The sequence below is a fragment of the Cylas formicarius genome, unplaced genomic scaffold (genome assembly GCF_029955315.1).
Source record: "Cylas formicarius isolate icCylForm1 unplaced genomic scaffold, icCylForm1.1 PGA_scaffold_10__41_contigs__length_53128322, whole genome shotgun sequence".
In the NCBI taxonomy this organism is placed as follows: Eukaryota; Metazoa; Arthropoda; class Insecta; order Coleoptera; family Brentidae; genus Cylas; species Cylas formicarius.
Genome location: NW_026844214.1, coordinates 1,592,647 through 1,610,261, shown reverse-complemented (window position 1 = coordinate 1,610,261; position 17,615 = coordinate 1,592,647). Strand labels below are relative to the sequence as shown.

Sequence of the window (17,615 nt, the reverse complement as noted above, 5' to 3'; positions counted from 1 at the left end):
GAATTTCGTAAACAACATCATTTCTTTTGTTTAGTGGTGTTTTTGGTTTGGGTTTAGGAAATGTTTGAGATATTAGATTGTAACCCTTATGGAAAGAAAAGGTATGAAAATTTACTTTTTGAGAAAGGCCATTGACGTGGTCCAAATATCAAATTAAAAAGACATTACGTGTTTTCAGTAACGCAACACCAGTTTTTTTCTTGTGTATGTGTTAAATATGACCTAAAATCTTAGATTTTAACGTAAACCTTTGGGTCAAAGAATTGTGTTTAATCGTAGTTAGAAGAATTAATTAAAAAAAAAAACTGTACTCTGAAAACTGTACCTTATAACCTAAACAAATTTCTAACACACTGCCGGGTCCGAATTTAGAGTTTTCGTCTGAAACCACAAAAAAAAACATTCAAAATTTCAATTCGAATCCACCTCTGACCACCCAATTCAATCCCACTAATTTTCTTTTACAACTACAAAGAAGCTAGTCGCATATATATCTGATTCACGTTTACCTTGGCGAGTTAATTCCGGTTAAGGTTGGTATGCTCGAAGCTCTAGGTATCCCGGACGATCTACCGGTATTAGAAAACACATGCCCAAGATTAGTGACAAGTTCGTATCGCATACGCTCAATCAATGTGCTTTGTTATTGATAAAAAAAAACCTTCATTCCGTTATAACCATATTATGACAACTTTCATCAATTCGGATTTATCAGAACCAGTTACACAACAAAAGTATAGAAAATCCATATTGCAAACGAATGTGGTGATGCCAATGCGGCAAAATTTCTAGATGATATAAACTTTTTTGTTTCGTGTCTAATTTCTTATTATAGCACATACACAATCTAATTTGTGAAAGGAACATACTGGATAGATGCGCACTTGATAAGATAATATAGTAGTTATGTCTCCTAATGTTAGTCCTAGAGCAAGTCAAACCACGTGACGAAAAACGCCTTCAATGAAAAGTGATTCAGTCAAATGCCATCCCAAATGTCAAGTATGTCGTTATATCCTGTTTTTGATATACACGGCGTTTCATTAATAATCGGAAATATTTCAAATGAAGAATTAAAATGCTTAAACCAATTGTGGCCTATTGCGTTCAACCTACAACCTTTTTGACTAGCTACTAGATGCTTTGCGCAGGCCGACAACCGCTGATATCGAATATCGAAAAATGCTGAGAAGTCAATTCGCAGCGTAGGGTATGTACGGGTGATTTAAAAAAAAATGTCATAATGTTATTTTAAACAACTTCTGTATAAGAGACTTTTTTCTGTCATTACTGATTTCGTTCGCCAGATTTGTCGCCTTGCGACTTCTTTCTTTCGGGTTACCTGAAAGCGAGAGTTTTCACACATCGCCCGCGGACTTTGGAAGAATTAAAGGCAGCCATAAGACAAGAAATTGCCTGAATTTCCCATGACCCATCGGGTAATGATGCGCTTCCGTGAGAACCTATAAGAGTGCATCAGTTTTAAAAAATAACAAATGGCATAAAATGTACATTTCAAAAATAATTTAAAAAAAAAATGTTTGCTTTATGTGGTTTGGTTTTTATTAAAATCCCAAATAGCACCTATCATTTTGCCGCACCCTGTATGTATTTCTTTTTTTAATTCTCTCTAGCAGCGTCTACCATTTTGAATGAATGTTTATGTAATTTATATGTTATATTTTATTTTATAAATTTTTAGGGAGTTGCATAAGAGCAACTATGTTGGAAGCCGCCCCCACAGTTATATATTTTTATAACCGAATAAAGGCCCTTTATTATTATTATGGTGTGGTCGAAACAATTGTCATATTAAAACATATAGTTTAGTGAAAATCTGAACTTTTAGTTCTTATTTATCTTGTCCCGGATTCCTCCTATGCCGGCTGTTGATGTGTGTATTAAGTCGAAAAAACAATTGAGAAGAAGAAAACTTTTCGCCGTCACAGCTGGTAAACACAAACGGCAAAACTACATTTGCATCATTTATAACGTTTCTAGCTACTACTAGAGGTGCGCAACAGGCTCAGATAATTGGTTTGTATATCACTCAGGGGCCGCATTTTATCCAAGAGGTTAACATCATTAATGAAACGCCCTGCATATCCAAAATAACGTTCGAAATGGTCAATTTTATTCAAGGCTCTACCCTACCGTGGAGCCGGGCTAGCCGGAGACCTCAAACCGCTAGGAGTCCGCGGTCTTGAACTGGTCCCGTTGAAGGTGGTCTTACGAGCAGTCGAAAGGGCGGAGCTCCGTCCGGAAGACGTGGGCGTCTTTCTGGGTATTCTCGAGGGTGTATCGTCTGAAATACGGCGTAAAATTAACACTCCTCTGGTCATTTAGCTCTAGTAACCGTCACCTGTACTGTCCAAAGACAAATTAGATCCGTGCCTAGACGGTGGCTTGCTACCAGGTCTGCTGCCCGTACGGGAAGTGGGTCTGGAATTACTCCTCGACCCTCCGGGTGTCAACGCCGACCTATACGACGGTTTTCTGGGTGTTCGGAAACCGCCTTCGTTATCGCTCAACGAGTCTGGAGTACCGGCCGACAATGAGCTCTTCGATGTTCTCGGCAGACTGCCCATTCCCATCGGCACCGACCGCTGCGATCTTTCCCGGACCTAACCAAATGAAATTGGAAAGTGTAATTTAAATTTGAAGAAAGTTAAAACAACGGCCACACACACACACACACACACACACACACACACACACACACACACACTCTCAAACGGTTTCTGCTTCGGCAGAGAGCTAGCACAACCACGCTGAGCATCAAACACGATGAAGTTATATCCAAATGAGATTAGACGTGTAGCCGATAAAAGATCTATAACGGACAGCCGATACAAAGAAAAATTGTGGATGAAAATCCTCTCCACACCTTATTGAGGATAGAAAAACGTTGATAAAGTTTGATAATTTGGCAAACTAATGTGTATGAGAAAAGTGGCTATTTAATGAGTAACTAAAATTAGCAAAAAGGAGGGGAAAACGCCACTTTTGACATACTGATTATAACCTAATTTTTCTGACGTTATTTATATTAGATTTATTCACTTTTTAATACTTTCGACTTTCGAAAAATCGATAAAAAACTGTATATGCATCTGTTAAAAAATTAAATGTTTTTTAAAATAAACAAGAAACAAGTCAAATAAAAAATATTATAGTCGGTAATATCTGTGATGGCGCAACCGGTAGTAAAACGGCAGACAAAATAAAGTAGATACTTTAACAGATGTTATTCAGTCCTGGTCAATGCAAAACGGCCGATTATATTACTTGGGAGAATCTACATGAAAAAATTATGATTTGTTAAACTACTACTAACCGAAAACTTTGTCTGATAAAAATTGCAACAATACCAAAAAAATATAATTTGCCAAAAGTAAATATACACGTAAACCATATTTAGTTCGTATTTACGATGAAACATCTTCATCGTCGGAGCCAAAATTGGAACCGCTTTAACAAATGATGGTAGCGTTATATCAGATTCTCATTGTTTTTATTATATTTTCAGTATGCAATGATCCAATTTTCTTTGGTAACTGAGCTCTCCAGACAGTCACCAAAACCAATACAGTTAGTATGGAAGACAGCTGCGTTCCGTAATTTGCCTCACTCACAATATACTTTTCGAAAAACATTTTGCACTGAGCCCACATCAATTCTATAGCATGAAATATACAACACCTATTTCAGCAATTATTTCGTCTGTCTTTTTGTAATTTTTAGCAACTCATATATCAGATAGTAATTTCTTCTTTTCTTGTCGATACATTAGGTACACATTCACTAAATCTAGAACGATATCGATAACATTATCCATAATAATTAAAGACGGCCCTTCGAGTTTCGGCAGCAGTTTTTCAAAAATGCAACTCTGATTTATAGGCTGGTTTTACGACCGGCTATGCCAACGCAAATTCACAGACCACAACATTTGCGAATTTCCAAACTGACAACACCGGGAACCTCGATCTGTCGTAGGTGGCGTTGAAATTAATCGATTAACGTCATTTATCTTCAATAACAAAACAAATCTATGATGAGTAAAAAAAAGTAGATATTGTGGTGATAAAATAGTATTACATTCATAAATTTTATTATTCGTTTTAGTTTTTAAAATAAAAAACTTATTTCTCCGCTATAAGTGTAGCGCCGGTCGACTTATGACTTAACCTTTATATAAGCGAAAAACGTATCAAAGTGATCGAATCATAGGTGACAATGACAGAAGTTTAGGCCTCATTCATACATGAATTCTATGGAAAAACACCATACAATAACTTTTTGTGGTAAGTTTAAATTGCTGACATTGAACCTGTTAGCAAACGCCGAATGTTGCTACATCTCTTGGATAAGCAATATAGTTTTTAGGTGTATGGTAAAAAATCATTTATCCTTATCAAGTTCGCAGCAAAAAAAAAAGTTAAACGCGTAACATACGTTTGACTTTTGTATAATTCTGACGCCTAATCGAAGAAACTTCACCGAAGCTGTTTAATATGACCGTGCGTCCTATTCTATTGTGCTTCCTCAGCGACAAAACCGACACTGATACTTACCAAAACCGTGTCAACTCCTTCAGGAGACGTAACCACTATCTATATAAAAAAAATAAAAACATTTTTCCCACCGATATGAAAAGTTGTACATAATCGAGAGGATTGCTAACCCTAGCGAATTCAAATATTCCGTAATCGTGTGTACTGACCTGTTGTATACCTACCATCGGCACCTGGGACAGATACAAAAGTTTGTGGTGGTCTTTTTCCGGTCCGATTACAGCAACTAAACGAATCGGACAACTTTAGTTTCCATAAGAGAATGCCGTATGTAGCGACACGACAGGGGATAATTTGCGAATCTTTGATAATCGATTTTAACGAGAGATATATCTGACAGCGCGCTCTCATGCCCCATGCAAACGACAGCTCTAGTTTGTACATTATTTGCGAATTGGCTAGAATATACAGCTAAGCACATACACGCTACGTTTGAAACGGCCCCCAAATATTGCACAAACGTGACTGTTCCGCGATCACAAGAAACCACACCTCCTAAATATAGAATGGCGATCAAGAATAAACAATGTGGATTAAATATACTGGAATTTTTAGTCTCGAGTCTGAAAATAAGTGAAAACTACCATCAAAATTTAAAAGAGACATTTCTTTTATCAGCAACATGCACATACCACTCAAAAATAGTGCGCCCCTGTAAAGACGTTTTTAGGCAACCAGATAATAAACTTAGGAAAAACGTTCAATATATTAGTATAGCGAATTAAAAAAATTTGATTTTCGATCATTTATATATCGTAAAGTAGCGGTGACCTAAAGGGGCTTACGATTACAAGAATAAAAAAGAAAAGAAAAGTAATCAAAAATCATTAAGCATCTCCCGAAGTTCGTCAATCTTTTGGTTGAATAATAATTATATTAAACAAATTTAAGAACATATATACTGTTTTTTAACCCAAAACACTTAATACAAATTGTTTACCAAAAAATATTATTAAAAATAGAGGGTGTTCGGAAACTTAAGAGGAAAGATCCAACCTAGTTAAAATAATGGTAGCAAGTCATGAAACAAAAATTCGAAAATGCATTTTTTTTTAATTTTATTTACGCTGGTATTTTACACACCGCCCTGATATAGTAAAAATCATCGTTAAAAAATAAAAGTGTTTCAGAAACCTGTCACTAGAGGGCACTTTACCTGGGACATTTTTTAAATTTTCCCTGTATTTTATTTATTTAAATTGACATTGCACAATAACACAGATTGTCTTAAGCAGAATTACAAATCCTCAAAAATTGTTATTCTTGTTTCAAGTCGATAAGTGTTATCGTTTAGCCACAAATCGATTTCTTATTCTCGGCTAGAATTTTACCCGTAAATGTGATTTTTACCTAACAGGACTTAATGAAATTTAAAAATCATCTTCACAATCCGCTGAAAATTAGTTTCTATTGAAAGAACTTATTGTCCAACACCCTGTATACTAACCAAAATTAATGCCTCTCCTTCACAAACATCAAAAAATAGTTCTGCGGTATGGTATATCATGTTTGATCTAATAGATGGCGGCACAACATTCCTTTCCCAGTTGAATTTGAGTGATATGTGGCGATAATTTCGGTGCAAATAACGTAATCATTCATTAGCAAAGTTAATTCTTGACCGTCCGGTCAGCAAAAACAAGTCCCGGAAGTAATAAACTTTACCCAATAGCAAGTGTTGGGATTAACGTGGGCCATATGAAGGGTGGGTCCAGCTGTGGAGCCCACATGCAGTGGATATGCATTGCCGATCTCTCCCCTTGCTCTTATCTCATCGAATATTGGCATTAGTTCTGCCAAGTGTTCATGGGCTACAGAATATAATACATGCAGTATCGTAACAATAATAGACTGAGCTGTGTTGTGTGCTGGTGTGTGTTCGTGTGTATGTGTCTCTATTACTCAATAGGGGATACCAACGCCACGATAGAGCGGATGTACCAGTCAAGGTGTGATTTTATAAATGTCATGAACTACTCTTTTAAAGCGCTGTACTTGCCAAACATCTTGGTTTAATTTTAATTACACATTTTGGGAGAAATATAAAAACATATCTTCGTGCATTTTACCAACCAAAAATATCAGTAAGCGATCGAAGCAAGTGAGAATATTGTACAGGGTTAATATCCACAATAGAGTAAAGCTCATTATCTCAATGGTGCCAAAGGTTATGAGAAAATGATAAATATAAAAGTTGTTAACCTTTGCACTTGGAAAAAAAATACACATTCAATACTAGCGTTACTCTCTTACAAAAACTACAATTTTTATTAAGGTCTATAATGTATTAAAAATGGGTATAGAGGAAGGGCACCTAATATGAGAATGGCACCTATGAGACACCGTACTTTTTGATTTTTTGTGATTTTTGTTTAAAAGTTAAGAAAATAAATAGATTTTGCTTATTTGCTTTGTTTTGTGGAAGTTGCGCTTTAGTGTTTGAAATAAATAAAACGCATTAAGACCTATGCGATGTTTGGAAAAAAAAAGTAAATAATTTTTTCACAAGGTTCCTAATATGAGATACAACAAGGTTCTTAATGTGAGATATCTCATATCAGGGGCGCTCTTGGTTTTTCTTATAATTTTTAGTTATTATTTTTTTTGCAGATACCTAAACATAAGAAAAGAAGAAAACTAACCAAAACGCTTAATGTTCCATAATGTCACTTTCGTTTGACAGATTGATAAATTTGATGTTCGTATAATTCCTTCATTGTCACGTTTGCCAATTTGTCAAAAAAGTGTCGTACTTATTTTGGAATGGATCGGATAACAGGTTGCTCATTTTGTTCGTTTGTCTTTCTAAGCACAATCTTTAACATTAAGAACCATAACGATATGTGTAAGGCAACAGAAGTGCAGAGAATCTTGTAAGTCGATTACTGCATTGAAATGGAAAGAAAGTCGCCAAATGCGACTCATAGGATGTAGCAACACTAATTAGGCTCAAGAAATTGAGACTTACTTAAAAAACAACCCAGGAAAAGTTGTGACACACAACAATATTTACTGGCTATTTGGAAAAGCTTGTGATCGGACTGAAACAATGGAAGCATCAATTAACTCATTTAGCTAAACAGATCTATTTCCTTGCAACAAAAATGTCTTCAGGGGGACCGACTTCTTGGAAGAAGAGCAAAATTTGCCATTACGAGAAACAATTAATAATGAAAATGCATCATTCCATCTACCAAGATCAAGTCTGATAAATATAATTTGCTGGTTTCTCTAAAAGATGTCTGGCCAATGCCATCTAATAAAAGGAAAGGTAAAGCAAAACAAAAATAACTGGGAAGAATACCTCGGAAAGAAACTAAAAAAACGGAAAACAAAAACCAGAGTTATGTGGTGAAAAAGAAGCTTCTTAAGATTAAACTTTAGTGTAGTTACATTATTATTTTATATATTAAAATTTTATTTTAGTTCATTTCCTTATTTCTTTAGGTTTCCTATCACGTAACAGTCTTTTATTGGACTCCAAAGTATCTCACATTAGGAGAACAATTTTGAAAATAACAAAAAGGGACTTGTTTGAGTTTTTATTGCTTTACAAAAATAATTAAAAATAAATAAAAATAATAAATAATAAATAATAATTAAAAATAAATAAAAATATAATATTTAAACATTAAATTATTACCCCTTTATTAGGTCTCGTATTAGGTGTCTTTCTTCTATGTTACACCTATTAAAAGTTCTAGGTTCTTGTAGGATTTTTCGGAAAAAATAGTAACATATATAATGTGCAGTTTAACAAAATTTAGATTCGTTTATTACGAACACCCTGTAGCATATAATTCGAATTCCGTTGCATAAATATAATATCAAAAATCATAGCGCTATCGTAGTTTATTCACAAATTTATTTGAAAAACTATTAGGCTTAGGGATCTATTATTATTAATAAAAAAGTTGAAGAATTTTGAAACGAATTCAAAATAGCGTGTTCAATATAAAAAAAAGATGTTTTAATAGCCACGTTAGTCATTTTAAATTGTACGTAACATTTGAAACCATAGAGATAATGAATTTTACTCTATCATTGACCCTCGACAATAAATTTTTAAAATGTCAAATACAATATCGTTATAAACAATTGAGTAAAAATCACACCTAAAAATAACGCAGGTCAACGATATGCCGAAATGCGAAATAAAAAATATCAGAAACACTACAACGAAAAGGTGCTGCGCGTGTGTAAAAGCAAAAAAAAAAAAAAGAAATAACACACAGGTGAGAATAAATAAATGTACCAAACACGGTGCAGAATTCGTGATCAAAAAGAATCTACCAAAAACGCACTAAAAAGGTATCCTCCGCGATTCAAAAATTCATGTATTTCGGTTGCACTATATCTGTGTCTCGTGAGGTTCATGACACCGAATCATTCTAACTTCCCCTAAGAAACGATAGGATGTTCTTTTGAAATATTAAATTCTATACTTACCGCTTGGAAGTGGCTGAACAACTACGCATACCGCGAGAAGCATGCTTACTTACCAACACTACAAGAAGCGTGACGTAATAAATAAACCAGACGAATAATGATTTGGCGGTAAATACAAAATAAGGCCGATATCAATGTACATTTGCTATTGTACGCGTTTTGCAACACTACACCCTTCATACCTCATATGAAAATAACTTATCCATCGCACCACTCTATCTATACACACGCTTTTTGTTTTGCGAGTATATGCACCACTTTACATTTACATACGTTCACGTAAAATGACGGCAAGTAACAACACTACAAAAAAATATGTCACCTATCCAATTATAGATTATTTTAGAAAAGTGTAGAGTGATAAAATTCAATTTCCGCGTCGGCCATTAGCTTAAGTAAACTTTATGCAATAAAATTATCAGACGAGAAAAATGAGAGATGAGAAAATGTGGGATCTTCAACACTTGAACGATCAATCGAATATTCTAATTTCTTTACAATTTCATTTCTTTGTAATAATAACACAATAACTTATAACGTATAATGTTCAATATAATTATGGATACCTATTACTATGTACTGGGTCATTGGTTATATTTTGACACTGCGGCGCTAATTTTGAAAGATAAAAAAAAAAGTGTAAACGCAAAAGTTTGAAAATTTTTGCTCTACTATCTTATACAAATGTCAGAAAAAACAAAAGATGATCGCAAGCTGTCAAAATGACAGCGACATTTTTTTAAAATTGGAATTCCCTACATATTAGCTTAAATCGTATATCTTTTTTGTTTGACATTTCATTTAGCTGTTTTTGAGATCGTTCAATTTAAAAATAATGATCATTCGATATTTACATTTAATTATTTAAATTAATTATTGATAATGTTATTGTTTGAATATTATAATTTTATTTGGCGTTTTTCTTCCTCAGTGTTACCCATTTGAACTTACGCTGCAGATCTTTAATTTCGATTAGTTTTCAAAAGCAGAATTAAAACAATTGCAAATATAAACAATATGGCAGCATTGACCGTTTTTAAACAATACGGCTATTGTCCAGAAATCGAATGACGATTATTATTATTATTATTATTATTATGAAATCTCTCAAAAACGGCTAAACTACATATTTTTGAAATCAGAAAAATTTAAGCTAGTAAAAATCGAGCATTCCATTAAAAAAAAAAAAGATGTTGCTGTCGTTTGTTTGTTCTGACATTTGCATAAGATAATAGAGCAAACATATTCCAACTTTTCTATTTCCACTTTTTTTCCATCTATCAACATTAACCCTGCAGGTGGGTGTCAAAATATAATGAATAACCCTGTACCGTTAGTTTCACAAAAAAACTGATACGACCCTTAAAGTACTTTTTCTGAAAGGTTTGAGCAGTGTATATTACAGGTCTCCATGTCGTTGTTGTCACAGAATTGTGGCCAGGTATGCAAGCAGAACAACGATTTTTCCATTAATTAAGGTGAAGGGAAAAGGTGATATGGCAGACAAACAATTAGTTCAGTCCAAGAAGATCAAGGGCCCCCTAGTATAGTCGAGGGAAAAATTGTCGCTCCCAAACAAAATATTAAATTCCTCTCAAAATTTGTTACAATTCTGGCATTTACCTAAACCTAATTATTTTTCAAAATAAATAAATGTTGAGTGTTTAATTTAAACGTTCTTTGATGGTGAAACTTTCGACAAGTAAAATAAAATACTGAACACTCTGAATACTGAATATAGGCAAAATATAGATTTTTTGCTAAATATCATCACGAATTTACCAGAGAGGATGTCTCTAGCTACAATAATTTCATGTTCAAGAGCTTTTAGTAATAAAAATGGATTTAATGGTAAGAGATTGGCTAAAACTGTCGACAAAACAGCTAAACCTGAACCATTCGATATCCATACCGAAAAAACATTCAACTCTTAAACACAAAATGTTTCCCTTCGGATCCCATACTGGGCGTCAAAACAAACTTTCTGACGGTGAAAGTTTTTTTTTTATGAAACTGCATAATTCCCTGTCAGAATAAAATTCTTTAATTTTTATGAGTATCCTACTTTTGGCCTTTGACGCGTCATTTTAGATGTTGGTGATAACTAGATTTTATGTGAAAAACATCTTTTTTATTATTAGGAATATCAACCCAATATACCCGTTTTAGAATGAAATAATTAGATTAACGATATAAAAAAAATGATATATTTCGCATAACATGAAGCTTTAGTGCATATGTTTTGTTGTTGTGCGTAATTTTCTATTTTTCGAAAATTAAATTGTATATTCTTGACCCATTCATTAGTTTTCTACTGGGATTTTCGGCATCTTGAAGAACAACTGATCAAGACAATTTTAATTTACACTTATGTGAAGCGCTGTCAAGTGCATCTATTCCCCTTAATAAGGTACAGAACACTAAATTTAAACAGTTTTTAGAAATATTTTGCAAGAAAAATGTACTTCGTGAGAGTACATTAAGAAAAAATTATTTTCCATTTACAAAAATGTAATTCAAGACATAAGAAATCATATTATAAATCAGCATCTTTACGTTATTATAGACGAGACAACAGATGCTTCTATGTACAATATATGGGAGAAAAAAGCATATATTTGACATATTTTTTGGAAAAACATGTTTATGCGCATATTTCAAGCATTTTCTGTGCATAAAAATCCGAACTCTAGTGACAACAATACCCAAACCCACACTCAATCTCGATATAAACAAAGAATTTTGACATGGCACCATTGTCTACGTAATTGCTCTACACCTCTCTAAAACAGACCACAGTAAAATTCAGGGCTGTCAAGGCTCGGGTGGTGCATATATCGGAAAACCGGAGGAAACAACCTCTGTGCGGACCGGTGCAATACCTTGGTGATTGGCCCTTGAGGGGTGCGGAGTGAAGATGCGGAGGAACCGGATGTGGGACTTGCCGACGACCGCTTGCTTTTGAACGCAGTCATAGTCTGCGAGACTCCGTCGGCCAGTATGAATTGCTCGCGCAGCTCAATGTTAGTGCGGCCCTTTGCTGTGTGTGGGTGAAGGGATCGTATCGGCGCGGGGAGGCAAAAAAAAAACGGGTTCAGGAAGGAATGGAATTTCAAAACAGAAGACGTAGAAGAAACGGTGTGGTGCGGGCGTGTAGGTGGGAGAAAATTGAAAAAAAAACAAACAAAACAAAATAAGCAAAAATACCAACAATCGTATGATGTAATATATATATATATATATATATATATATATATATATATATATATATATATATATATATATATATATATATATATATATATATATATATATATATATATATATATATATATATATATATATATATATATATATATATATATATATATATATATATATATATATATATATATATTGTGCGACGACTCTACTGTTTAGGTACCGCCAGTGCAATGAAAATGTTAATCAGTGCCGAAAGTTAAAACTTCGTAATTTAAATTTTGCTTATACGACCTCAAAATTAATTTTAATTTCAACTGTAATAGAGAAATATATTCTTTTCGGTCAAATTTATATAACACTAAAGTTAACGCATTACAAGACATTAAAAAAGATGTTCTTTAACGCGAGATTAAATTTTTTTTTCTACTCCCGTCTGTAAAATGCATAATTACACACCGATCTAGCGTGCGGGAAGCGTCACTTTACCACGTCAGTTTCGTTTCCCACGGATCCGAGCCACTTCGGATATTTCCGGAACCAATCGGATGTTTTCGGAGATAATGCCCCCGCTTTGAATTTTGACGTTTGTCAGTTCTGACGGTCAGTAGTCAGTGAATGTAGTCGTGTTGTTTTGTGGAAACTAACCAAAAACTAACGGTCGTAGAAAAAGTATAGTATGCAACACGTTCGGTAAACTTTTTAACTCACTCGTTTATTAAACACTCGTTCCGCTAGTGTCAAATAAACCCGTTTACCGCACTTGTTGCAAAATATACTATTGTTCGCCATTTACAACGACAAAGCGCTAATTTTGCTACAATTGCACAGTATTTTGGAATTTTCATTATAACAAAACTAAAAGTACAACTTTTTGGTTGTAACATAACACTCTGTATAATTGCTATTGCCATTATTCGCCTGATTAAATTGTAATTAATTAATCGTCGCTTTCCTTTAATATATGTCCCGTTTTTTGGTGGAATTATAGAAAAACAAGGTCTCAATTTAAGAGCCTCGCTTCCTGGAAAAACATACATTTGGTTGTTCCCGGATAACGAAATTGTTTTTTCCGTTATAACACATAGACGGGATAAACATCGGTTACAGTCAGAGAACTTGAGCCGTTATGTCACGTATAGTGACGTAATCAAAAATGATCCGGACGTTTTAGCCAAAAAAAAATTCCTGTCAATTTGCGACATCAGGTCATTAACTAGGCATTATGGCAACTTTCTAAACGTTCTGATAAAAGGTGATAAAAAATCAAGGAATCCTATAAAATTAAAATTAGGTACGTACTATTTACAAAGTAGTTTATTTAAAGAAATTCGATAGAGGATAGGCTTTTAAGATCGTTAAATCAAGAAAAAGCAGGTCCTAAAATCGTAAAATTGGTTTTGACAAGATATTAACATAAAAACTGTAAAAACCACTAAAGTTCATGCGAACAGTAAGTAAAATTACTGTGGGAAACTTCAATTATAAATGTCACTTTACTTACCGACTAGTCCGCTAGATTTTAATTGTGGTATTTAAATTGTCTAATATATTGCATAACACTTTTCTTTGTATTAGTTTTCGTACATTTTTGCAAAACAACACGAATTCATTCACTGATATGACCGTTAGAATTTGACCTTGACCAATATTTTTGACATACATGGAATAAGTCATAGAAACAGATTGTTCGGTCTCACTAACGTCATCAACTATGTAAGTGCCATTAGCAAAAAATCAAATCAAAGTTTATACGCTAACTGAAGATTGCAAAATAATAATGGCCACATTTTGTATTGCACTGTGGTACCTCTGTGCGTCAATTGCATTGCCAAACCTCTCCGTAAACCCATAAAGACCCAGCAATCTCTCACTCAAAACCAAAAAAAAAGCTTGGCAAAGCAATATCAAACAAAACAACGGAGAAAAAATCAGCCCATCCGTATAAAAACTTGTGTTTTGTTATTCGAAAACCATGCACAACCAAACCGAAAAAAAAAAAACAAAACCAAACCAAAAGCGAAAAGTTAGGCGAACCAAGACCGCCCACATTCTTGGTCAAACTTTAAATCCCAACCATGCAGCTAATAAATGATATAGAGGCAGTAACCATTATAACCAGTGATATTCACTCAAAAATTTTATGGGATTTAAATATATTTTGAGAAACTACGCGGTTTGTGGCTAGTTTTGAAATGTTTTAATATTTTTGATAAAGCCTCTATATATCCGGTAGCTGAATGGACCGTGCGTATCCTTACCAAGGGGACACCAGGGCTCGTGCTGTTCTGGTATGTTTGGATGCGGTAACGGTAGAACTAACGTAACTGCATTAGAACGATGACGAAAAATGACCGGGGATGGGGGACGGGGGGGTGACGTAAGTGCGAAACAAAAATAAATCGAAAAAAAAAAAGCGTGAAAGAACGAATCGCAAAATAAAATTCGAACGGGGTATGATTAGAGACGGGGGAAGAAGACAAAATGTTCTAATTAGTAAATGCCGATTAATAAGCGAAGTGAGCGTTTTGAAAATGGGCAAAATCGACGGAAAGTTGCCCCTTTTTAAAACGAAAATCACCGGCGAATGATTAATCGATGTTACAAAGTTACTCGATCTGGTTTGTTCCTCATGAGACACGCAGCCGTACCAGTAGTACCATATTAATACATGAACCGAGTTAAAAACGATAAGAGAGTTAGAATGACACGTAAGTAGTATCCGAATGCGGGTTAAAAATATTTTTACTGAAGTGTTTTAATATCCCCTGTTGTTACTCTGTAATCGTGTATGTTTCGGTGCCGCTAAATTTTACAGTCCGACAGTCGGCTGACATTTTCGATGACCAATAGTAAAAATAGCGAAAAACTTTTCCGACAGTTCATGGAGCAATGTTAAAGTAGTGAAAAAAAGAAAAAAACCTGATACTATTCTTACGTTCTTCTGCCTTACGGGTGTAAGAAAATGACGACGTGAAAAAGATATCGAGAAAGCTCAAAGGTGTGCAGAAAAATGTAAGCTAACTTCGTTAGGGATATCGAAAATTACATATCACTGCTCCAAGATTGTTTTATAAATCATTGAGATATTTCCAATGTCTTAGTTTTTATTAAAGCGGTTACTTTGCAACAGTTGTCATCCAAAAAAAAAGAAAAAGGTTCACATGAATATTAAAAAAAAACTTTTTTTCGATTTTTTTTTGGTGCACAATAGTTTCAAAAAGTGTTTTTTTTTGTTAAATTTTTCTTAATTATGCACCAGAGATTTAAAAACTACAATTAAAAAAAACACCATTATATGAGGTGGAATTTAGCGGTGGTTATAATTTAGAATAAAAAAGAAAATTTTGATAGCCATCCAGCTGATTCATAGGCGCGTTATGCAATAATATTTGCTAAAAAAAATAAAACAAAAGTAAAAGAACAATCAGCTGATGCAGTAATTTCTTTTTTTTACATAATTTATTTTTATATAATTTATATACAGGGTGCTTGCTAATTGAAAGTCAATAATTAGGGAGCCGACTTTTGAGTCCCTTTTAAAAAGAAAACTTCATATGAACACATGTCCTAAACTTTTTAAATACAGAATGACATATTTTTCAAAAATAAAATATATATTTTTTTAATATCGGTTATACCACTTCAGACATTTTAAGGAATTTTGGCAATATAGTATACCACTTTTTTTTTAAATACACCAGTGCCGAGCGTGCGGAATTTCACCTGTCTAGTTTGACAGATGGTACGCCACTGAAATTTTATTTCTCGATTTTTTTAAATCCGATGTACGGTTTTCGATTCAAAAAATAAAAACCTCTCTTCTACATGGTCATAACACTATCAACAATCATAAGAGATCAAATCTGCTCATAAATGAATGCAAACGTTTTTTTTTTAATGGAAATCAGTGGCGTTGCATTGCTTAAATCGATTTTTTTTTAAATAAAATATCCGTCTAAAACAGAATTTCTAGTGTCCTTCAGAAAAAAAATTAGAAGACTGTTCTTTTTACTTTTACAGTTTTAATACAATAATATAACATAATAACTATAAAAATTTCAAAAACCAGAGTACCTCGGTTGTTTGACCTGTTTTAATGAAACATTTTTATTTTTTGGGCGAAAATTAAATGTCTTTAGAAATAATTGGAGATTGTAAGAATAATTTTCATTTTAAGAGGAATCAGTGGCGTACCGTCAATGTCTGTCAAAATACACAAGTGAAATTCTGTACACCCGTCAATAATTTATTTCTAAAAAAATATGATACACTAAATAAGCCTCTTACGTCAAATTTCAATAAAATATCAAAAGTGGTATTACGAAGACATTAAAAAAACATGTACTTTTGATAACCTAAAAATGGTCCCCTTAATAATTGACATTCAATGAGAAAACACCCTGTAATAATCATCGTAACGTCAGGCTAGCTGACTTTTTTGTTACACCTATATATAAAATGATTAACATTAACAGCTGCCGTTCATTTTCTTACTACCAATATCAAATGAACCATAGTAAAAAATCTCAATTTTCAATCGAAGATGGCCCAAAAATGGCAGCCGTTAGTCGGACCATTAACGTAAATAAAATTTATCAGCACAAAATTATGTAAAATAAATAAATTGTGCGGTGGTCACGTACCTCGGCACGGATCGTTTTTCAACAGGAATTCGTCGAGGGCCACCCAGCCGCCGCCGACGCGTACCATGACGGTACTGCGCAGTATACGTACGAGCCGAAGCTTCTGACTGTCACCGAACTGCCAAAAACCATTCAAATGAAATGCAAACTCATCGAACTTGCACGGCTACGTACCCTGTATTTGCCTTCGCCCACTTGGAACACCCTAAACTTCTGCCGGCACGTGCACAGCATGACGAGACGCTTGACCTCGTCGTGAATTTTCTGCGCATCGTTGTCCGGCGCTTTTTCCTCCCAATCGGGCCTCAACGCGGCTATGAACTTCTTCCAATCTATCAGACCTCTGTTGTTTTCGTCGAACATGTCCGCCACGTGTTTCATTTCCAAACGGGACGTGTCGAATTCTAAAAGAATACCGCAAAATAAAATTTTGCATATAGCGAACACAAACCAGCAGTTTAAGATATTTGATTTCTTGTATAGTCTGTTCATAGATATAACAAAGTGACCAATTGCTTTTGAATGGGATTATCCATGGGTGGTCAATGCAACAAGATTGTTACCTAAAGTTTCAGAATTTAAATTCAGGTAAAATGGTGGTTCGTAATAGAAAATAATTTTATACCGACCTGTGTTTAATATTCTTTGGTTTGGTTACTTAGTTTAAATTTATTAGTAATCATAAAATACACAAGTGATAAATAAAGCGTGTGTTGAATCGTGTGCGAATTATGCAAAATAT

At 34.0% G+C, this 17,615-nt stretch overlaps 1 protein-coding gene across 39 annotated transcripts in view; it reads right to left on the bottom strand.

Moving 5' to 3' along the window:
- The window catches only part of LOC132696830 (microtubule-actin cross-linking factor 1), a 290,827-nt gene that overhangs the window by 5,345 nt on the left and 267,867 nt on the right, over window positions 1-17,615 (bottom strand). For 28 of the 39 annotated variants that reach the window (XM_060661956.1, XM_060661989.1, XM_060662074.1 and 25 more), the window contains 6 exons: window positions 17,048-17,277; window positions 16,874-16,991; window positions 11,909-12,066; window positions 2,363-2,624; window positions 2,155-2,305; window positions 510-569 (listed from right to left, as the gene is read on the bottom strand). In XM_060661956.1, the coding sequence (XP_060517939.1) occupies window positions 510-569; window positions 2,155-2,305; window positions 2,363-2,624; window positions 11,909-12,066; window positions 16,874-16,991; window positions 17,048-17,277 (979 nt within the window). Of the gene's footprint in view, window positions 1-325; window positions 382-509; window positions 570-2,154; window positions 2,306-2,362; window positions 2,625-4,577; window positions 4,617-4,726; window positions 4,804-6,242; window positions 6,389-11,908; window positions 12,067-16,873; window positions 16,992-17,047; window positions 17,278-17,615 lie in introns of all 39 variants that reach the window. The other 11 variants (XM_060662006.1, XM_060662110.1, XM_060662130.1 and 8 more) reach the window with 5 other exon arrangements.